The following is a 24,510-nucleotide window of genomic DNA, read 5'->3' on the forward strand; positions in this document are numbered from 1 at the left end:
AACAATTGTAAGAATAGAAGTTTCATAGACAAAGTATAGTAGAGGTAACAAGAAGGATAGTATGGTAGGGTTAACTATATTTCTACATGTTAAAAATGTAAAAAGTTTGTATCGAATTCTATCAATTGACATAATTGCACCAGGTGTATTTATGCTTCATTCCAACCTATCCACCGATCCGTGTGCTCCATAGATCGCGAATTAAACAGGTTCGCCCGATGAATCACGACCAGATCGCTGGTTCTTAATGTGTTCATTCGTTACCTGCCGGATACTTTTTTCCCCAGTTTAATCGTCGCCTATGGTTTCATACATGCTCGCATTCCCACGGCTCGAGGTGACCCTGCCGAGGTTGCTGCATATCGTCCCGATAGACGTAATTAAGGACCGCTACGAGAGGTCTGGATGAGAGGGAAAGCCAACCGAGACGAAGGTTACGCCAAGGTCTATGGTTTGCACTTTGTGCCTCCTTGTCTGTGTCCAGCGGACCTCTTGTATTCTGGATTGTAATAAGAATTTATTATCGGTTTTAATACTGGTGGCTGTTGGTCTGTAATTTGTTGGCTGAGACAGTTGTCTCAGAGATCATAATCGGTGTCCAATCAGAAAGAGGATCGTTAAACACTGTGTGTTGACTCTGGCTTCGAAAGAATTTCTTTTTTATGAATACAGTTTACGGAGTGACATTCAGAATTGTAGATGTACCTTCATAAAAATTCGATGAGACTGAAAAGCTGCTTCGTTGTGTAGTCCCTTGTTCTGTATTATCGTGATACACAATTTTAATATAATTTCTTCTACTCTAGAACTATTATGTACATTCTTTATTTCAATGCTGAAATAAAGAAAGTAGGATCTGTTTGTCCAAAGATTTAATTTATACGGTTCGGGAGAGATATTCTACCTGCTACTTCGATAGAAGTTCAACTCTGTCTCTCCGTATTCTACAAGTAATCGAAGTCGAGCACCCATCAATGAAAAATAATCGATTCAAGGACAGAAACATACTTCACTCCCCTCATATGTATTCCATTGGATAAAGAGCATATATATATCAAGAGAATTTTATACTCGAGTCCTTTTATCGTGATGAAGATCGTCTCGTGTTCCTATAATCGGTGACAAACGAACGATTGTTCAGTTTTCTGTTTTGTCGAGTGAATCGCGTCATCCGATGATACATCGATCCATTTAATTGGTGATTGTGACAAACATCTGTACCAGTTTCACGATTATTGTCGGCATGAACTCTCCAGCGAGGCTTGTTGAGCAACGGTGTCCTTGCCACGCCGGGTCTAAGATCAGTCCACGATACAGAGGCGAGGTAAATCGTGGTCTAGAAATCTAATTTCGTCCGAGAACTCCTCCTTCGAGTTTATCCCACCGAAGGAAGGGGAGGAAAGTCTGCTCTTCTCGGAACGATATCTACGTCTCGATCCAATGATCGACAGGATCGCGTTGATTTGAGCACCGGAACCGCAACCACTTATCAACTTACGCAATTTCGCTCTTTGCGTTGAACAGCAAGCAGAGTAAAAATAATCATAACCGCACAGAGAAAGTAGCACGTCTAACGATATAAATCGTGTCTTGTAACTTTAAACGGTTTATCATCGGGAACAGGGTCGAACGTGTTTCCTAACATAATGGAATTTGAAATTGGATCACTGGTTGATGATCTTCAATCAGGATTGTTCTGAGAGAAATGTTACGCTGCTTTTCACAACTATCCTTTAGAAAGTAATTCTTCAATTGTCAGTGTGCTGTCGATGACATTTCACAAATTCTATTGGATACTGCATCGTGAATTACTTTAAGTTGGTAACTCTGGGGGGCATTTACGAAAATGGTAATTCGTATGCAGACGTCTGAATTTGTTCGAAACTATTCTTTTGTCCGGGGGTCTCTGTTTTGAATCTACTAAACACGCGAGTGCACGTACGTGCCATTTGTCTGCGCGTAGACAATTGTTCAATGGGACTATTAAATGATAATCAGATGACACAATGGGAACTTTTTTGCATACCGACTAAACGGACTTCGAAAGTTCGTATACGAAACACTTTCGCGTCATAGATCAAAGAATGCAACTAATCTCTATCATCTAACAACATTAAAATTTTAAATCCCTCAATTGTGTAAACAACTACAAGTGCAATACTTTCTTTCTTGAAATCGAATCGCGAACCTTCCAATTCCCGGAAGATCCATTCACCGCAAATTATCCAATACCCACAAAACAAATTCCCCTACCAGACACTTAAGAACCATCGATCAAAAGTATATCGTAAATTAACACAAGATTCGTTGCACCCATTACACGCTATAAAAATAATCAAGCAGCTTTTTTGCCTCATTTTTCATCGATACAAGTTATGTCAAAGTGAAAGCAGACCTGGACGTTGAATAGGAAGCCTTGTCGATCCCGTACGAAGTGCGTTAATAACAAATCCGCGGCTAATTAAACGGACACGTGAACGAGTCTCGGGGATAGAGTGCTGCTCTCGCGGTAGATCTGCCGGAAACCTAAACTTTCGCGGGCTGACCGGATACTATGAACAGCCGACGTACGTGTTGTGAGAACCAGGAGGATCATTGACATCTGAATGAGAGCTGGGTTTTTTTATTCACCGTGCCGAGGTCCGGAGATTTTCACGATGATGAACGTGTGCAGACGGTTCCGGGTTAGGGAGAACGGAAAACGTTTCCCCCACGATCAATAATCTTCCCTCTATTCATGAACAATAATAATCCACATCCTGTCCGGGCGACAGCATCCAACGGCTATATAACCAGAGCGATTCCATTGAAGCTTTCTACGATGCTCCCGCGATTCCCCCTCGATCGAAAATCGTTTCCATAAATTCAGTTTTCCCCGGCTAGTCTTTACAAGACCAGCTAAAAAATCCATAAGTTAATACAGGAATATTTCCCTGTGGTTGATTTGTGAAAGCTCTCCGTAGAATAATCTCAAGTCTCGCACGTTTAAATTCATTGATCATTCATTATTCGAGTCCCTGGCCGATCCAGTTCTCCTCCTTCTTCTGTCATTACACCTAACGTTACTCCGTCCGATTTTTATCCCCCCCCTGTCGAAGAGTAATTACCCGCGCGAGAATAGAAGAAATAAAAAACGGAACTGCTCCCGATAAATATTCATGCCGGAAAACACAAGGACTCGCCCGATCCTTTACCTTCTCCGGCGTGCGATCCAACAGGGAGGGGACATACACGTGAACAGCTGCATCGTCGACATCGATGATTCACGAGCAGCGTGTGTCTGTTCACAGTTATATAAATTTCCACTGATCACGTATGGAAAAGCGTAAATTGTTCGAGAATCTGGAGATATACCAGGAAACGGACGTACGTACTTTCCCGTTTACCGTGTGAGATCCCTTTATCCCGCCTCCGACGATCTTACTCGGAAAACGATCTACGTCGGTGGCACTCTCACAGGAATGTGCTCTTTATCAACGATAGGGTAGTACGTACTATACATTCGCGGAACCGCACGTCAGTGATAAGAACACAAATCTCCCACGTTTATACACATACACCACGATCATTAGGTTGAATGAAAAATAGATAAACTCACGATCGTCTAAGTTCCACGATCCACCGTCGTTTCTCCCTTCGACTGTATCCCCCGCGCTCTGACGCGTCCACGTGGAGCTCAGGCACATGTATGTCTATCTCGATCGATTCTCCAAATGTCACCCCGCGGATTCTCGTCGTTAACTCGAAAATCACGATGACAAATTCTGGAAGCTGTGTCTACAGCTCTAGTTTCACCACGTCGAGGCCATGATACGCGACGACGCGCGAAACTGAACAGGTGTTGTCTGTCCTCTGTGTTTCACTCACTGCACTTGCGACGACGATGAACAAACGAGTAGCCTCACGGGCCGCGTGACCGCGGATCTTTATATCGGTGGGATCCTACTGGCACCGTGCCACTGTCCCACTCTCTGACGAGCCGCGCGACGCGACACACACAGTCAGATCGACCCGTCACACGGAACCCAGATCGCTCGCTCCCTTTGGGACCAAGCCGCCGCGAAACGGTGGGCCAGTCGTGTCAGTTCCAACTCGCGCGAAGGGATACGAACGGGCGGCGCACGTTACCTCGCGTATGTCACGAGGCTCTCCTTACGACTGCCGCTCTGAGCCAGACGATCACGCTGTTCCGCTTTGCACACCTCTTTCACCCTTCCATTTTGCGCCCGATCCAACCAACCCGCCCGTACGCCTCTCCTTCCATCGAAGCGGGTTCTCCGGTACCCAGGAAACACGAGACGGATTTTCTGTCCAGAGACTACGCTATTGTACATGCTGGGCGAGACAGGATGAAAGGAATTTTACGAATTGTTCGTGGGGTTTATTGTAAGGTAGATTCTTTTTAGAAATTATGTATCGGTTTACAGACCTTTCGTCCTTGAACTTAATATCCCAGAAACGGCCGCCACGGTGAAAGCCACTGGAGGATTTTTAATAGATACAATCTGGTTTTATGGCTCTGTTTTCTGTTTTAGGCGATCGATTATTGTGTCATTTGTAGGATTGGATCCGATGGTTGCGAGCGGTGATTAGGTAGCGTTTAACACTTTGACTGCCACGTCATCCAAATATGGGTGACACGTATATTGCAAAGAGGCTTGATTATTTAAATAACCTTACAAAGTTTTACGTAAAATTAATGTCGCAAGTATAATTTAAAAAAAGATCAACAATCTGTATTAACTGAACGCATATATTTTCGACGATTTATGACTTAAAAAACGAAATAATGCGTGTCTGGCCACGTACGGCCTTTTTCACTACGGCGGATATGCTTGTGTATCGGGAATAAAATGTCGATATTATCGATGTCGATACTTGCAATGAAATTAGAAGTAATAAGATCTAAAAATGGAAATAAATTATTTATTTAAGCAGATATTTACTAAGGTAGATTCTCAAGTAACAGTGTGGAAAAGAAGTCGACCGATCGCTATATGGATCGATATACCGAGCTTTTTGGGAAGCTTGCGATTGGTCCATTTTCGTTAGGCCTTGTTACGTTACGGCAATTGTAACGATTGTATCGAAATTCAATATTTATGGGTTAAGTATCGATATTTAATTGAAAAGTATGGATATTAGAAATATCAACCCATCACTATACCTCTGCCTGTGGTACAATTCTTGAAGGGAGGTGTTAATTAGACTAGATTCATTTGTACACGTTAACTGTGAACGTAAAGTCGTTCATGTTCCTCTAGACAATCATTGTTCTCTGTCCAGACAGAATTAGAATTGACAGAGACCAGTAGTGCAGAAAAACACATTGCTGGATTACCAACAAGCCTGAATTAAGGACGTGTACCCGTTTCCCCGTTTAATGTTTACAAGTATCGATTATGTAATTTAGATCTAGCACGCGGGCGCTCGCTAGCTTCAAAGTCATTTCGACGAGAATGTAACTGATGTAACATCGAAACGGAAACGGAGACGGAAAAACCTGCTTTTTCACCGGACACCTTGATGACTATATAAAATAGGTATTCGCGACGGGTCTTCGCGTCGGTTGCGTGTCCTCTGGATCTCGATGTATCCACAGCTCGACCAACGCATTCGGATGATTTTTATTCCTGGTTCGTCGGAAATAATCTTGTCACTTCTTGCTGCGACAGAGACGGCGCATTCCCCGTGTTTTTCGCCGTGTTCGTTCGTTTACGTAAAGTCACGCATGCCCTCGTGTTAGTGGGCCCCGGCTGGTTCCTGTACAATGTCGTCAAGTGTCTCAATCGATTTGAGGAACGTCAAGCGTCCGTAAAATCGTTTGAACGCCGTACGCACGTGAGGCCTATTAGGCGGCTGACAACTTATCGTGCCCAGGCTTGAAACGCAGTATAACGAGCCACGGGAGAACAGAAACGTCGGACCGATGAACAATCGTGCCACTCGAAACATCACCTTGCGTGAACGCCAACCGCATTTTAATTGACGTGGCCGTTAATTTCAGTTAATAGTCGTCGCGTGTTTTCACTTACCCCCTTTTTCACCCGTTCCAGAGATGAACTTAATGAATAATCAGATGGTGGATTGCGTTGACTTGTGCCTGGTGATTTGTGTATAAATCAACGTATGTATATATTTTTAACCCTTTAACGCACAGACCCTTCAATCGTTATTTCAAAATTATTAGAAAACGTGGAGATCTACTTTACATCAGTGAAACTACGGATCCTTGTTGACAAAAGTTAGATATTAACCAGTGACAGAATTTCAAGCACTTTTGAAATGAGCGTTGCACCGGTGCAACATTGGGCATTAAAGGGTTAATTTGATATTTCGAAAGGTGCCTACAGTAATGTCTGCGTTGATCATTTTTAACTGTTGAAATAAAAGTCTATCTTGTCGACACCTGTGGAAATTTCAGAAATTTTATTTTGTAATCGCTAATGAACGATATAGCGCACACGCTCGGTAACAGATCGTAAAGTTCTGGTGTACGCTCCGTACGAAATTTCGCTGAAAGACACGCGCAAGATAAAAAGCCACGCGCAGAAATGTTTCGCGATGCCTGTCACGTGCAATAAACACAAACGTGCACGGAAGTTCGGCCCACTTCTCGGCCTCTCTGCGTTCACGAAATTTTCTTCATCGCGGTTGATAACCATCGTTACGATCCTGCCAGACAATTCCTCTGTCCGGTGCTCTGAGGATGGAAACATACCTGTCAACGTTGATTCGCCTTGTTTTTTCTTTTATTATTCTTATTGCACCAACCTCGAATTTTTCTGTAACGCTCCGCGTATGTTTAAGACTTTATACGTCGTGCTGGGCGAAACACTTCAGCAGAATGACGGTCTTGTTATTTTTGTAGAAAGTGTTTACGTGTCTTTTCGTCTCGCTATAGTATTAAAAATTTCTACAAAAATTCTCATTGAGTTCTGTTTGAACCACTCGTATTTATAAATTGTGTAAATACTCGTTTCATAATATCCGTTTTCGAAAACGGAAATCAGTCGAATTCTTCTTGTACATTTATGCAAGGCACTCGCAATACTGGAACAAAAAACCGTATGTTATTCAGGTGAAGTTGATCTTCAAATCCATGTTTACGAAAAGGTTTTTTTACCTCTTTTTAATCTTGGTATAACATCCTATATACATATCTGTTGCCACAATAGGAGCGGATCGGTAAAATTTTGTATCGATTTGGCCAGGACTCTATTCACGAATCTCGATGCATCATTAATGATCCTCGCCTCGTCTCCAGACCATATTTGGACGAATGTACCGCATTCGATGGATTCTGCCACGACCTCACATCTCGTCTTTCTCTCGTCGTATCATTTGGAATCGATTGCTATCTACAGTTAGCCCATACTCTAGAGTTTCAAGCCTCCTACAGTCCTCTATTGATGAGCGTATATTAAATATTGTTTTAAAACATGAATAAGGTCATCGATTGAAAATCGATCGATTTATGGACCACACTATTTCTGTTCAACCAAGTCTATTTAATAATAACTACTCTATTCTAGCGCCATCTCTTAACCTAAGACAGTTCCAGCAGCTACAACAAGTTCCTAGTAATCGACCTAGTTCCAGTGCCATTTTCGGTACCATTTTCTCCCTCCTTGTGCTCCACTTTAATCACCCTAGTAGGGGTATTCTCGGTCTGTGACGCCAGCGTCGAGAGCAACAGGGCTGTGACGCACGTCCTAAACCAGCCAAGCTTCAACGGATGAGGAGGCATTATTTTTAAGGCGCGATCGTTTCATCCACGTTTTTCCCCGTAACGTCCTGAGTCAGCGTCTAAGGACGTTTCGCCTGTAAGCATGTCTGTGTTCTGATCCCCGCGAAACGATCGAGAAACGCCCGTGGATCCTCCACCATCCGATGATGGCAAGGGCGCATGTTTATTTCGAACGGTCGACGGTCTAGCAAACGTTGTGAGTCATCGGGAAGAGATTCCTGACACTGCCTCCCTCAAGGTCGTCTTATGGCCACGGTCTTCGCGTTACCGATCTTTTAGGCGCCATGCAGCGACGCCCGAAATAGTCCCTCGAAGATTCGTTTTTTTTTTCCCTATCTTGCGACTGGAATTGCCTCCCGGGGGAACGAGAAACCGTTCTTACGACGATTTTTGCGAATAATCATGATAAACGCGAAAGCACTTAAGTCGTAAAACCGAACGCTCTAGTAGTGATTGTGTTCGAACGGGAATTACGAAGCGGTAACGATGGTATTAATGCGGATTTTAATGATCTTCAGGTTGCCACGGATAAATGGCATAATTTAATTTAATGTAGTTCAAGAAGAGTGTATAAATAATGAGAAGATATTAGAGGAATGTGATAGTACAGGTGGTGTTTTAATGTGAGATCCTGTAGGGCAAGTTAACATTTAATGAGGCTGTGTCTTTCGTGCAGGAATCCTGCGCTTGAGCTGTTGATCGGTCTCGTTATGCATACTAGATGAGTTTTTAATAAAGGTGTTCGCTACCCTATTGTTTTATTTGACATTTATTTTATATATATATAAAGGTGAGAAAGAACTCTCCGATGGACTGACGTGAGCCTATGAACGATTGGGTAAGCGCGAAGTGTCCTGTGCATACGTTGAACTCACCAGAACGAGAAGCAACAGTAACGTTACTGTTCCATATTTCTAGTAATCTCAATGAGATGAACTATGATCTCGTCGAAAAGTAACAGTAATACAATTATAGTTACATAGATTTTTAAGTTATAATTATTAAAAGTTAAGATTACTCAAAAAATGAAGACATAAAAACAAAAGAGAAGGGCAATTTGACGTCCATATTCTAAATATAAAATTTTCCCAACAGAGCTTCCTGCAACGAGAGACAATAGTATACTGCTTTGTAAATGTTTCTCAGTAGTGGATACATTTTACTTTCAACAAAGGTATGGACCAAGAACTCCAAGTAAAAAAGAATGCAACTACCAATCTTTATTCCCATCAGACTTCCAGCCCGACAAAGCGACGTGACACAATGTTCCAAAAGGAAAACAAAAGTGTATTCCGAAAATTTCTCCGTGTCGCATTGTCAGCGGAAAATTAAGGCAGGTTGATGGTGGAGGGGCTCGGTTAAAGGCCGTGACACAACCTCTTCGCCGTGATCTTGAAATCAACCGGGGGTCGACACGGTTCCCAAGATTCATGAGATAAGTCCCGCCGAGAAACTGCATTCCCGCTTTTGCGCAAAAATTGCGGGGAAAATACGCTCCCGTGACAATAGTCCACACGTACGTGTGTGTGTATTCGTGGGGAAAAAATCCCGACAGCGACGAACCATCTCGAACAGCCTCAATTATGATTCTACACCGTTACACTTTGAAATTTATCGCGTTTCCTTTCTTCGCGCCTCGTGCTCGATCATTGTTAGGACGTTTATCGTTGTGGGTGTTATTATCACGCAAAGCCACATTAATTGCTACATTAATGCCCGGAGGACGACAGTTTCCCATGAAATTACAGCCGGGAAAATTTCACGAGTTTCCCCGTCTGTTGTTCGTTCGTACGAAGAAAAATCAGGAAACGATGTGGTATTGTTCGCGTAGGAAATTAGTTCCCTGGTTTTCGAGTCGGGCGTGAACAGTCCCGTACGAGAGATGCATCAGCTAGGCTAATTAACCGTAATCAGTGAAGCCTCGATACGTATCTTGACGGAGTGTCGAGTTCGTGAACGAGTAAATTTGATTTTTCAGAAATCGATTATCTAGTAGCAGTTTTTTCTTTAATTTTCCTGGTCAAATGTTAATTTATTTTCTTGTACATTTGTATGTGAAAACTATATACTTAAATATAAAATACGGATAAGCTGGAATTTTTATTTTTGCTTTTATATAAAAGTTATTATATTTGAAGTTTTCTTGCATTTTGTGTAAGATTGAATACTTGAATACGCATGATCAAACAGATAGTAGATTTTCATGATTATTCAGTAATTATGTTACGGTTCTGCCTTGTTGATTGATCCTCAAATAGTTCAAATTGAGGCTACAGGTATAAAAGTTACCTGCAACTGTAAAGAGTAGTTGTATCATTTTCTTTTGCTCGTTCAATATATTTAGTATACGTTTTAAATAGAATTTATCAATAATCGTGAAAGTAAAGCGAGAATAATATATTCACAAAATAGTCGCGATTTATCGAGGCCATCTCGATCGAGTCTCCGCGGCGGAACACGAACCACGTCGAGAGCCGAGATCCTTTGAGTACTTGCGCAAATGTAGGCCTCTTAAGATGATTGCCGGTAGTTGAATGGCTAAGTACAGAATTTATGGTTCGTTAGTCTGCAATTAGAACCAATCCGTTTAACGTCGCTCTAATCGAGTCAATAGCCACCGGGATCAAGCATGAAAAGTATCCTTAGCTCAGAAGCGATTCGCTGACCGCAATTGAGCCTGCACCGTCACCCCGCGATCCAGTAGATCTTTTCTTAGTACGTAAATCATGGACTGGTGAAGCTTTTTATGCGACGCCTGGAATGTCTTCGGTCGCGGTAAATAAATCTTCCGACCGAAACGAAATGCACCTCGTGAAGAAAAAAAAAATTTATATATAAAAATCCGACTTTACTGTATGTATGGAATAAAAAGGAACAGGTTATACGTGAAGAAAAAATGTACGAAACTAACTTTACTATATTCCCAAGGACGTGTTAATGCAAATTTAGAAATTCTTATGTAAAACAGAGATCACTGAACAAATCATCCACGTAGTACGTTACATGTTTCGTAGGTCAGAACATTTTATCTGTTATCGGAATCGTTACTGATTCACGATTCCGATCTGAACGATCGAAAGCAACGCTAATCAGAGCACTGTTCGCAGATCCTCTCACGATTTAATAATCTTTCATTTGCATAAAAAAAAAGAGACCGCCGCTGTTGTTTCGCTCGACTCGAGCCTCTGCGGCTGCTTGCGATTCATCGACATTGTCGGCAAAACTTTCCTCCGACCGATTTTCCCTTTCGCTCGCGGAATTAGAAATTCGACTTAAACACGGCCGCTCTTGTTCCACTCCTCATTACGGATTCCGTCGTTGCTTTTGTCTGTATTCTTATACGTGCAATGACCTTCCATGGAGTGAGTGAGAGAGAGAGAGAGAGAGAAGAGTTCACCCAGGGAAAGCGTCATTGGCTGGCCCGTTGCTGCATATTACCGGTATACATCCGCAGCGCGCTTTCGCTGTGGTTTTCGTCGGGATTCGTGTCCCTTTCTTTTCGGCGGTTTCCGGTTCTGTGACTGACATACTCATACCGCATCGTCGCTTGAGCCATCCTTTGAATCTTTATGAAAAGAATCATTCATTGTTCTTGGGTTGATTCGAATCGTTACGTCGGAGAACGATACAGAAATCTTGCGAGGGGGTTGCTACCCCTGTTTTCGTTAGTATAGTCTCGGGACGTCTTGTGATGTGGATCATTATTTCATTCTAGTTCCTCGTTATTCTATCAAATTTCAATTAGAATTCCGAATGACGCAGCTTCCGTCCCTGTGTTCAACTCTCGCAAGGCGGACGTTTTTGATGATCGAATAGACCACCAGGGTAACCGAGTCCCGATAGGTCCTTACTTACCTGTCTTTGGAGGTGGTTTTGAACAAATTTATTTAGATCACACCAGTCATCTTATAAAATATTAATATAAAAAAACTGTACACTTTGGTTAGTTTCTGTAAGCTGAAATGGTGCGTGAAGATTCCGAAATCCTGGGTCAAAAAACCGTTGGCCGTCACCCTAACCGTTGAGTTAGAACAGAAAACGCACTGAATTGAGGGTTCAAGATTCAAGATCCTTCACACTCCATAATTTCTGTCAATTTTTCTGTCCTGGCAACCGGAACATGGGCACTTCTATAGTATACACTACAGTATCACAAACATTACTGTAATTTGTACTCTTAAATTCATCGAATAGGAACTGATGCATAGACTCGATCAATACTAAACCCTTCCGCAGTTTCGAAAACGTGTTTCCAAGAGTAAGCATACCGGGTCTCGTGCATGACGTGTTTCACTTCCTAAACAATAAAACCCAGCCTATAGTTCAAGTTAAATACCAGTCATTTATTGGTACATCGAAATCGCGTGCCTCGTAAAAGGCGAACGAGATTCAGTTTTCCGTAATAAAAAAAAATCTATCTTAGACGAATTCTTAAACGCGTGAGAGAAACCAACGGTTCGGTATGTCCGATGCACGTCTTGCGTTCTGTTCAAAATGATACGAAATGGACAGGGAGAAAAAATAGCAGAACCAATCGTGATTACTGGCGTACGTTTATGTATCCTTAATTGTCCCAACGATTAGCGTAAAATCTCTCTACTCGTGCGCTCCTTGTTTTGCGGAATTCGCCTATTCACGGATAGCCGCTCGCTTTCCATGTTGCCGGCGAACCGAAAAAAATCGCGGCGCGATCGAATAACGCGCAATAAACACCGTGCCGACATGAAGAAAAAAATCGGAGAGATATATAGCTGTAAAAAGTTATTTAACGCGAGGCAAAAAATGTCTCGAAATGTTAAACTCTATTTTGTAACGATATTTATAGCATGGATCAGGATCTTTTCCTTCTCTTCCGTATTTTGCTGAAACAAAGTGAAGGGCGGAAGTATCGAAGTAAAACGTAAAAAATTACGTGATTCGGAATTTAATATTAATTAGGATATGATTGACAGTAATTGGGACCATTTTGGCTATTGTAAAAATGTGATGGTGCGTAAGCTTCTCCTACCGATACATATCTTTCCATATTTGCAACCCTTTCGTGGAACCTGACCAGTCAGGAATTAGGTGGTTTTATCATATTCTCGTAACGTCGGCTGCTTTGACGATGAATCAAGGGGTACCAATCAGTGAGTCAAGTATCGGGGAAATGTCACTTTACGTTCTCTTTTTTTCGTTCAAATGACATATCCAGAGGCTGCGTAGATACATAAGAATAGGTACTCCAAAAGCATTGAGCTCTTAGAACTATGTCTCTGTAATTTGGAACTACATCCCTGCAGAAGAATTGTGATTATTACCTGTCAGATTACTACAGATTAGACTGTCATCTGAAGTATGTATATAATTGCAAGATCCTGTTCTTTCTTCTTCAGGAGGAAAAATCATAATAATTTTATGGATCGCATTGCAATGAACGCGGTGAAAATAGTTCAGCATTCTTGTCGCGAATTCTAATGCACATGAATTCACGGACGATAAACATTAATATTCAGCCGGTGTTTCGTCATTCAATTTCTCGTATTCGCGTTCTTCGTAGCGAAAATACCTAGGAAACTGTTACGTGGCGGTAATTCATGGCGCGAGCCAGGAATACAGTGATTACATTACCCTGAATAATTCGCTCGTTTTGCAAAACGTTTTCGTTTGTTCGTCGAATCTCGCCGGGGACCCAAATATAGAACAATAACGAAGGAAGTGTATCACCGGCATAAAATTCTACAGTAGTTCATCGTGACACCATTATTGTTCTCTACTTTCCCTGAAGAAACTTGAATCGACTGAAATTCATCGGAAGCTTCTTCAATGAGAACGAACGAAACATAAATCAATGTTAATGAAGAACCTTTTCTTAAGAAAAGTAGAATATGTCTATTGCAGCTTGTGACTTCATTTAATCGAATTTTTCCGATGATGCGAATGATGTCTATAGAGTTGATTAGATATATGCTCAGAATGAATGCATTATTATGACATTATTAACCGATGACAGTCTCCACAGTCAGATATCTGACACATTGATCTCCGTAGATTTTGCTAATACTCGATAGTCATTGAAGTCTAATATTTTCATTGATTTGCAAAATGAAGATATTATGTAGCCCTTAATTTCGAATTGAAAAACGCCACGGAGATCTACTAAATGATACTCTGAACAAAAAAAAAAACGTTTTACTTCCAAGGGAAATCTATAAATGCGAACTCTCTATTCCAAAGAAGACAAGCCACCGACTCCAAATATCAAGTCTTCGAAGCCACTTCTAAAACCAGTAACCCTATAAACAAGTAAACCCTCATCGCTGCACCTAACCAAACCATTAAAACGATGCAAAAGGCTCTAAAAGCCAATAAAACTCCCCATAAAAAGGCTTAAAGAACTTTATCACGTTTCGCCAACCGACCAAACAAGCCTGCATCCATACCTTCCAATATCCAGACGCATTGTATATGGGTATATCCGATCTGAAATAAAAGTGACACGAAGAGACAAGCACGATCCGTTCAGGAGCATCCCGTCGATTGAATTTCAAAAAAGACGCGCGTCAATGCACTCCTTCGGGGGTCACGACCTTGCCAGGGTGCACACGAATCCGGGATTCAATCGCGTCGCCGGCTTCGAAACTCGCATTTTCTTTTCGTGCGTCGATCACAAAGAGGCCCCGCCGGCGGCATGGGAAGTTAACATTCCGGTGGCGTCGCCGGCCTCTAATGTAAGGCCTTTCCAGCCGGTGTAACCACGGGTACATGGGGCCCCCTTTCTTATTTCTCCTATGAGCCACGCCTAGTACTTGCCCCCGTGGAACCGTGGTTTTGTGCACCCTTCACCACACACACAGAACGCGACGCCTGGAGCCCACGGTTCGGTATTATATCGTACAGGAAAACCGTAGGCGGGTCGCTTCGGTGAACGATATATCTCGAGTCGAGATGATATCGGTCGAGTTATCGGGCAACTCTGGCGGCTCCCGAACAAAAGAATGGCCTCGAGAAGCTGGGCGAGTACCGACAACTTCGGAATCGGGAGACCGTGCTCGGTGGATTCTTGTGAAGGTGAGTATTCACCGGTGAATAATTTGTGAACACTTCGCGAAAACCTTTTCGTTAACCCTTTGCGGTCCGTGCATTTATGGCGCCTGTAGGTAGACTACTCCAGGGATTTTTGGATTAAATAAAAGAAGACAATTTTTTAGGGTAATTTAGCTATTATATCAGTGTGAAAGAAAAAGTTCGTCTTAACTATCTACTACTGGTCACTCTCGTTATTCGATAGTGAAAGACGATTAACAGAGCTTGAAGAGAAACACAAGTCCGACAGGCTTGATCTTTTACGTGTTTCTCGTTTGAAGGCTTCTTAATTGTTGCTTAAGGTTTTACGTGTTGATGGTTACACAATACAGATTAGGCCAAGAACTTTCGAACGTGTTCAACAATGAGCAAGACGTCAAAAGGAAAGCATTTACGGGGCCTATTGTATAACATTCTTTCGTCAGTACATTTTTCGTATAATACAATCGTTCAGTTTGGTTCTATATATGTACCAACAATTCAACATTTTGCATACGATGTTTGAACGATTCCTGTTCCTTTTGATTGTGCATTCTAAGAGAATTACAGAATCGATCGATCACTCTGTACAATATGACCCATTAATAAGTTCTGTTCAGTTACAATTTATTCTCCTATCACTACGAAATTGAACATGTGATCAATAATGGAGGCAGCCCTAAACTGCTTCTGGGATAAAAGAATCTTTGGTGGCCGCTATACACATCTTACCCCGAAGCAACAAGTAGAATGGAGCAGAATACAACTAATTCCACGTTCACTTTCTAAATCTTTTTGCACAACATAATAAGAACAACCGAGTTTTACCTTCTCGTTATACCACAGAATCTACAATGTGCTTTATGCAGCCTGTCGGTCGAAGTTTATCGAACCAGCGAAGTTCATCCCATCGCACAACAAAGGGAGGAAAGGTCGTGTTCCAGGCAGCTCATTGTTCCTATTTGCAAAAACCTGACGCAACGCTGTGCTAGATCCGGGCGTCGAAGCACATTGAAGTCATATTTCGTTCGAAATCTATTTTCCACAGAGCGCATTATGAAACCCCCGCGCCCCGAGTTCTGTGAATCAGTGAGAATCGAAGAGGAAAGTTGAACAGATTCAGAACCCTATTTGCGTCATAGAATCGCCCGGAGGAGAGGCTACGTGATATTGGAATAAATTGATACGATGTATATTATTCTCGTTGGGGAATTGGACTATTTTGTTTTCTTATTAGCCCGACTGTTTCTCAATGAACAATGAAATCTTCCATCCATGGATGGAATGGACGTCTCGACGAGGATTAATAAAGAAATCTTATGCAATGATCATTCAACGAACTTCAATTGGAAACAGTGTATCTTCCACGATGCCACGTGACCCTCAAGATCGTTGTATTAGATGTCAGCTAATCAACCGCCATGACTCTGGCAGCATTTCACGGATTACCTCGACTCAATTACCATTCGTTTAAGGTCGTTATACTGTAATATCGCGAGTTAAGCCGCGACCGATCGATCAGGATGGCAAAAAGACCGATGGAAAAAGGAATCAGGAAACCAACGGTCTGAACCGCCGACGATCGACTATGATGAATCACGGTTCTTGACCGATCCGTAAATAATCGTTCGAATCGCTTTCTCGCGGGTAGAATGAAGTAATTATCGTCGATCTGTTGAAAAAATTCCGATACCAGCCGGGTGATTCGTCCAGTTTCAGAATACATTCGTCACATCGAGCCCCGTACACACGTCGTTTAACGGTCACGATACTCTTCGAATGTGTGTAATCCACGATCGAACCGCGAATACCGGTCGCGTTCCCTCGATCTGCATACAATGACTTATCGGGTTACGAACATTGTCACAATTATTATCGGCGCGCGTGCATCTGTTCTCCGATGTTTTAAATATTTCACGTCGACATCGACGGTTATGCATATATTTTTTTTCTTCTGCAAACGGATGGAATTTGACCTTTCCCCCTTTCTGAGTAGATACGTAGGGTGTGTATACTTGAAAATAAGTAAATTTCTTTAATGGTGGCTCTGAATGCAATTTTGTATCGACTGCACCGTTACGCTCGTATATGTCGACGTTAAAACGCGATGAATTCGTTGAATTTTTTCTTTACTCTTTACGGATACAAACGATAGACAGTGTTTAAACGTTAATAGCCAAAGTTTTAAAACACTTCACGGCGATCTATGCCTCTTTGTTATTCCAGCTCGGGAAAATTATATGGGCCATTATCCGCGCCGCCTTCAGCTTGGGAATTGAATTTCAGCCGGGCAAGAGGTAAGGTCAAACGAGCTCTCTGATACTCAAAAACTTACGGTAATTATCGGTGACTCTGTGAACCTTTAAATTACGCTCCTTTTTTTCCTTTATGGATTCTGTGCTTCTTAGTGGTGTTTACATAATGACAGAAGTAAACCATTAACCAGACTGCATATGTTAATACCAACATCGATTTCTATGGTATAATTCGCGAAGATAAATATTAAACAAAAATTTACTTACTCTATTAAGAATACTGTTAGCGTCGAATTAAGTAACAGCCTCACGAAACTTCTCAGAACCTCACGTAATCTCATTAAACTATGCACATACGTTGAATATTACTCGATACATACCGTACATGCATAAACTCCACACTTCAGATACACACTCTCAAACCAGTCGATTAAAACTATAGATCAGATAAGAGTGAAGTTAATAACAGCGCAATAGGCCACTTTTTGTACACATCAAATGGCACTTGAGCCCGCAAGATACACGGCGAACCGAAAGAAAGAACCCTGAAACAGCTATCTGATCTGCGAAAATGAAATAGACAGAGATTCAGGTTCTCAGGATTGCCTAATATCATCCGAGAAACAGAACCAGCATCCCCACACGTTCTCAGTATACGACAGAATGGTACTCGGAAACGGCACGACAACCGGTCAAGATGCTGATGGACGATACAGGAACTGTCGATTACACAAACGCGTGTTCAATGATCACTTGTGGCCGACGATCATGCACAGGCAACCTCGAAATGACGGCAATCATAAGAAAAGCTTGCTTCTTCTCTGTGATCGTTTTACGCCGTTATTTCGCCATCGCGGCGCCGTTTTTTTTTTTTTTTTGTTGGAGTGCTAGATCATCGCAACGGATGCTCAACGATGCACCATGATCAGAGCGTTATTTAGATTCAAAGGGACACCGAGATCTCTCGATCTCGTTCGTCTGGCGGCCACGTGGATCCATTGCGATCCTCGATCAACGTTATTTCAATGTCGCGGCTTTATTGAGCCGTTAGAGAAACGTGTCGCCGCTTCTTCATTCCGACCGTGAGTAATCATCGTGTTTGTAAGATTGTCTCGTTACGTAATTGACAACACTACACACACTCCTACCATTTACGTGGTATGTACCAATTCTCCCGGTGATCGTGGGTATTCATGAGATACGGGGAACTCTGATCGATCGTAACGGAATCGAGCCGAGACGACGGTGCATATACCGTGAGAGTTTTCGGTAATAAAATTCAGACCTACTTTAATGGTGTACGTGTGTTCCAGGGTGAGCTGAATTCGATCGTGGGTGGGGCAGAATGTAGATCATAAGGTTAAATTTTTGTTCGAACTTTTACGGACAGGTACTCGGCTGGAGGTGTGACTGGGGGGGATCAGAGATCGTCGTGTAAAGAGATTTATTCGTCTAGTTTGTGTCTATTAAATTGGTCCCCTATGATAGGCTCAAGAAATGATAATATTTTACTATCTTATCGATTTTTCGTTAATTGTCGATTGTTCCTTTTTTTTTTTTGGTTCCCTTCGATTGAATTCAGTCTCTCGTACAGGATGGTTGTTGCTCGTGTTTACCGCCGGAACATTATTATGTAATCCGAATAACTTTGTGAGTTTTACTTCATTCCTTTCTCTTGTATATCGGTTTTTGTGTAACCCGCGGGCCTACACAGTACTGTCCCGTAACATGCAATGTTCTGTGTCGTTATCGTTCGATCGCCCTGAGTTGTGAACATTATTGGAAAGACAGGAAGCAAAGGATGGACGTTGGAATTCCTGTGGAACAATAATGCGTGACTTCGTGGAGCTTCGTCGGTGAATTTCACTTATTTGATACCTTATTATCTTTTAATAACGGGTACACAGATATTTTTCAATGGATCGAAGGATTCAAGAGGTCACATTCAAGATTAAAAAAAGAATTGAAATCTTTTGTAGCGACTTAATAAAAGAAACCACGACTTGTTACGAAATCTTTTTCGATTCACCTGGACAGAAATCCAACCGACTTCCTCGAAGTGCACGGAACCACCCAGCGTCTCGAACACTCTGTTTGTTGACCGTACGTGCGGTCTTGAACTTCCGCTATATTCCACCGGCCGAACTTGCAAACGTAACGGGAGTCGCTAATGGTTCCATGCCAGAAGCGATTACGTAAACTTCCTTGCGTCACTGAAAAATGTGCATTTTGCTTCGTGTACCATCCGTTTATCTGAAAATTCCACTTTGTCCGAGTCACGAGTATTAATCCTCTAATGGATCAGTGAAATGTTTGTGTCACAATGACAGGATGGCGTAATTTAACTACGATCGAGAGTAAAAAAACATGTAATTTGTATAATCGAAAATACAGGGTTGTTAGAGGTACTGAAAGATCTGACTTAGCTTTTAAAAAAATTGAATGGATCAACGTGTCGTCCTATTGCGAAAATCAATTATTTATTGTCTTGTTATGTCAGTCACTCTATCCGTGTAACGCAGTTACCGGGTATTACTCAACAATTATAGTTCGATCAGCGATTTCATCAAAGAATGCGTTACCGATTTCTGATCCCGGAATCGGATCTATCTCACCAGTGATTCCCTGTTTTTGTGACATCCAACGACCTAGAGAAAGGAAACGTTTTGACGGTCGACGATGGATGCAGGCTGGTAAATGGCAGATGTTCGTCTTCGTCGTCATTAAAATGAACAAGCATCGTCTGAATAGTTTTACGTTCATCTCTCTGAGCGTCTGTTTCTCTCGTCCCGCTTAATCGCACCGATTTAAGAACGACGGAACATCTTACATCCACCTGACCTTGTCGCCCCCGTCATTTGCACTACTTAGGAGCTTCTTACCTAACCGCAATTATTTCACCAGGTGGTGAATTTGAATTCGTTGTGTGTACCGGTGAAACGGTGCATTTTATGCAAAACCGTAGCCTCGACCATCTTATTTTTAACACGGTGACGACGGGACCCGCTAATCCCACACCTAAACGAGAGAACAAAAGTGAGAAACATCGTGGTAAACCAGACTCTTGGATTTAAGTATTGTGGGCTCCGTTTCTGAGCTTTAGAGATTGAATGGATCACGTAGAAATAAAAGTTTAAAAATTGTAAGAATATTACAATATAATTAGAACCATAGTCTTACTGAAGTTAATTTGACAATGAATGTCGTCTCTTCCTTTAACCATTGGAAAGTTGACGTTTTTGACGATCGAATAGACGAGGTTACCTAGTTAAGGTATAAGAGATCTATCTAGATAGATTCATCTGTCTTTAGATTCATTTTGGAACGAATTTCTTCAAAATATATTGGTTTTCTCATAAAACGCTATTATACACAACTGTACACTTAGTTTCTTCAAGCTACGTCTTAAGGTTCTGAAATCCCGGGTCATAATGGACCCATCATAGTTGTCCTAACTCTGACACTGTCTGCCTTCACTTTCTCAGCTATAAAACTCGTTGCCTTGTATACACTCAAATCTACAAATTCTATCTTTCAAACAAGTAATAGTGGTGGAACAGTCACCATCGTGACTATAGTATTTACACACTTTTCTACCGTCCAGAAGATTCGAACCTCGCTGCTTTCAAGTTCAAATCTTCCAACAGGGTAATCCCCTCGAACACACTATAAAGAAAACAACACCCAGAAGACAGGTTTTCGGTCACTCTCAGGCTTGTCACGTTCGACAAATCCTCAGTCATTGCTTACCCACATCATTCGAATGACTCAATCCGTGAGAAGTTCGTGTGGGTGTCCATGGCTCTGTTGAGAGAAATAACGTAACGACGCGTTAACGGCGCAATCGTCCATTGAAAAAAAAAAAAAGAACAGCCAATTCTTGGATCGACGAAGTCTGGCTATTGTGGTGCGAACAAAAGAAACTGAAAGGCGCGATGGCACATACAAATCAGGGAGGTGTCTGTGCTCAGGTGAAATCACGGAGATTCGTGGTGTATATTTTCCATCGTTGCCAGAATCGCGTGAAATTCGATGCGGTCTGGCCACGGAATAGATAATCATCGATTCCGAAATGCAATCGGAATGCAACATGGAGGATCGTCCTGTCGATGTTTTCAGTTGCGATTCTGTTGAATTTTTACGAGGCGTTCCCCTGTCGATTGCAGGAAATCGCTGGAGGTAAATCGATTTTCTTCGTGATGGAAACAAACCGCAGGGCGGGTCAACGCGCATAATCGATCGAAGGAAGGGGGGGGGGGATGCAATTTGCATAAACGTTGCGTGCCCGGCCGTCGCCTGTTGCTCCACATTCCCGAGAGCGCTCGTAATACGCGCTGCAAGGTCTCCCCCTTTGTCAAGGATGAAAAATTCCTTGGTGTATAGTCGCATACCCGGCCCCTAATTGGTAACTATATTTTCCACCCGAGGTAGAGAAACCAGCGGACCAATTAGAATCGCCTGTCTCTTTCTCGACGGGGCAAAACTTAACGAGCTGAATTTATCGAATTACTCCTTCTGATCCCGTGGTGAAGTTCGTGAACACCAAGAGTATCGCGTCCTTTTTTTTAGAGGCGTTCATTACCAGGAGAATTAATGATAGTGAGTGATCCAGAGAGACGTGCTACACGATACCTGTCCCCGCTTGGTCATAGTTTATCGCGTCGTCGTGAGCCATTGTGTGTGGGAAATAGTTCTGGATATACTGGTGGTGCCGACCTGTTTTTTCTAACCACGTGAACTTTCAGGCTTTGTTATTCCGATTAACCGACTTGTTGTCCCGGTGTAATGCAGATTTTCTCCCTTTTGGTTTAATTATTCGTATGGGTGGGTAATGAGAGAATTTGCAAGTTAATCGGTTCTGGACCAATTTAACACTTTGACCGCCACGTCTTCCAACATGGGTGATACGTACATTGCAAAGACGGATTATTTAAATACGGTTACAAAATTTTTGTGTGAAATTAATATTGCAGTATAATTTAAAACAAGACCAACAACCTCTATTAACTGAACGGATATATGTTTTCCACGATTTATGACATAGAAACGAAATAAAGGGTGTCTGGCTACGTACGGCCTTTTTTCACTGTGGCAGTCACATGTTGAACGCATAGGACAGTTATGGGGCATTGAAGAGTCGGATGATTAATGCGTCATGATATACACTTGATGGACGAGCAATAATTTGTCACGTATAACAATGAAGCATATAAATAATTTATAGTTTTGTAATGACAGTTAACAGGAAGATACAAACGCTTCCAAGACTTATTCACTGTGATCCTTTGTTAAACGAAATTTTTAATTTGATTCGTGAATAATTTACTTCGGATTTGGAAAAAGTATCTAGAATGAATATTTTATACATTGTTTTTCATGAATACAAAACAACCGGTGTCCGACAGGGAAAAAAGAAATCGTCCGAAGAATGGAATCCCCTATGGTGATTTCGACGCCATTCACGAATTCACGGAGCATGGAGCCCAGACTCTACCGCGTTCTAATAGCGCATTGACTGTTCCTTACATAATTGGAAAGCGTGGTCGGGATTTTCATGTGTGTTATAAAACTGCATTAATAAAACGGCAATTAAAATGTTGATACTCACTGAACAAGGTAACTACAGGGAAATTAGCGCAATACACTCGAACCTCTTCCAGCAGCCTCGAACCCACGTGTCTCGGGTGTAATTTATTTCGGGATCAGTTGCTGAAAAAGTGTATTTCATAAATATATTATACACACAGTAGTCTGTTCCCGTATTAATTCATACATCTTTAAAATCCAGTGTAAAGATTTGGTTGCACGAAACTACAAAAATATTCATATTGATCTATGAATTATAAAAAGAAACATACAGCGATTCCTCGATGAATACTACACAAGCAACGGCGTTATTCCCAACACTAGGATGGTTCCCCTCTGGAACCAATCAAAACAGAGTAAACAGAAGTTAAGCAGAGGTGCGGCTTCGGATAAAAAACAAATTTATGAGGGACTGCAAATTTTTCCGCCTTCTCATGAATGCTCTGAAGCGGATCTGAGTTCGTTGCTCTGATGAAGGAATTACTGTAATTCTTTTCTTTCGATACATCGAGCACAGAACTGTTCAATAAATGTATAAAATCTGATTTACGAGGCGTCAATGGGATTAATGTGTTATACTTCACCTGTCTCGCTCGAATATTGGGTCCAGTTCTCTAATACCCATTATCGTTATTTTTTTTATCGAATTAATAATGGGAAAGTCTCTACAGTTGTGTGTTTATAGTTTCTCTAAGAAGATTAAAAATCCGCCTGCGTCTATCGAACGATTACGATCTAGTCGGCAGGTTACACTTTTTTGCCCCTGTCACTGTATCACGGGTAAAGGCGGTCGACTGCACGTGACCAAGGTGCACGCGTGACACGTGCACGCATGCCAGACCTAGTAACTGTTGTCAGTAGGTCTGGCCACCACGGGGCCATAGCACGAGGAAAAGTTAGAAAAGGCTTTGCGCAAACCGGGCGGAATTGCTTTTAGCAGCAGCACCGTGTCTCGGGTGGTGTACATTGTTTGACCTTGGTTCACGACGCAGAGCGCCGGGTAAAAGTCTCCTGTATGTCGAAAGAGTCAGAGGGGGAGGGGGACAGTTATACGGCGTTCTCATATTTACCATGGCCGCAATTAGAGTGATATTGCAGAGACTGGCATTTTCAGGACAACGGGAAATTTCTGTCATTACCGGGCAATTTGTTGTAATTCGATATATTAGTAGCGATAGCGCACTTCTTCAGCTTCTTCTTCTTTTGTTCTTCCCATCTGTCTATTCTTTCGGTGAGCACATAACGTCGAGGTCGTAACGCTGTAAAAAAATCGTCTCCGTTTCGTCTGTTACAGCGAATCTAACCCCGTCGGAATTGAAGAAACTGAGAAACAAGCAGAGGAAGCAAAGCAGAAAAGCGGAATTGGAGCGACAGCAAGCGGCCCAAGCTCAGGAGAAGAGGGAACAGCACAATAAATCGCGGCAACAGACCGATCCCGATTTGGAGCAGCCCACGTTGGACGAACTTATGCCTGAAAAATTGGAACGGGTGAGTGGAATTGCTCAGATGTGTTATTAGCCGGTTGAACAATCGTTAATATTATTCTGACCGACTATCGTTGCTTTTAGGCTGAAGATCCGTTGGAGCAAGCGATCAAATTTTTACAACCTTTACAAGATCTGGCGTCGGATAGAATAGAGACACATCTTATGGCGTTTGAAATCTATATTCGCAAAGGTACCATAAATGTTAAATGATTTTAGTTAGTGTTGGCGCCCGATTCTTGGCCTGTACAGCTTAAGTCTCTGCTCTTGAAGCAGATCAGCGACAACGGGCGCCAACGGTAGGTTAAAGGGCCTATAGTGTGGATCGGTTGATTCGATGCAGACTATAGGAGGGACTCACACTTCGGTTGTTCAATAGATATTTAAACAC

At 42.1% G+C, this 24,510-nt stretch overlaps 1 protein-coding gene across 1 annotated transcript in view; it reads left to right on the plus strand.

The window, feature by feature from the left end:
• Positions 1 to 24,510, plus strand: part of LOC107195124 (N-alpha-acetyltransferase 15, NatA auxiliary subunit) — a 42,658-nt gene that overhangs the window by 16,170 nt on the left and 1,978 nt on the right. Inside the window, exons 9-10 of the mRNA XM_015584901.1 lie at positions 23,930 to 24,123; positions 24,204 to 24,312. Coding sequence (XP_015440387.1) covers positions 23,930 to 24,123; positions 24,204 to 24,312 — 303 coding nt within the window. The remainder of the gene's footprint in view (positions 1 to 23,929; positions 24,124 to 24,203; positions 24,313 to 24,510) is intronic.

The sequence above is a fragment of the Dufourea novaeangliae genome, unplaced genomic scaffold (assembly GCF_001272555.1).
Source record: "Dufourea novaeangliae isolate 0120121106 unplaced genomic scaffold, ASM127255v1 scaffold49, whole genome shotgun sequence".
In the NCBI taxonomy this organism is placed as follows: Eukaryota; Metazoa; Arthropoda; class Insecta; order Hymenoptera; family Halictidae; genus Dufourea; species Dufourea novaeangliae.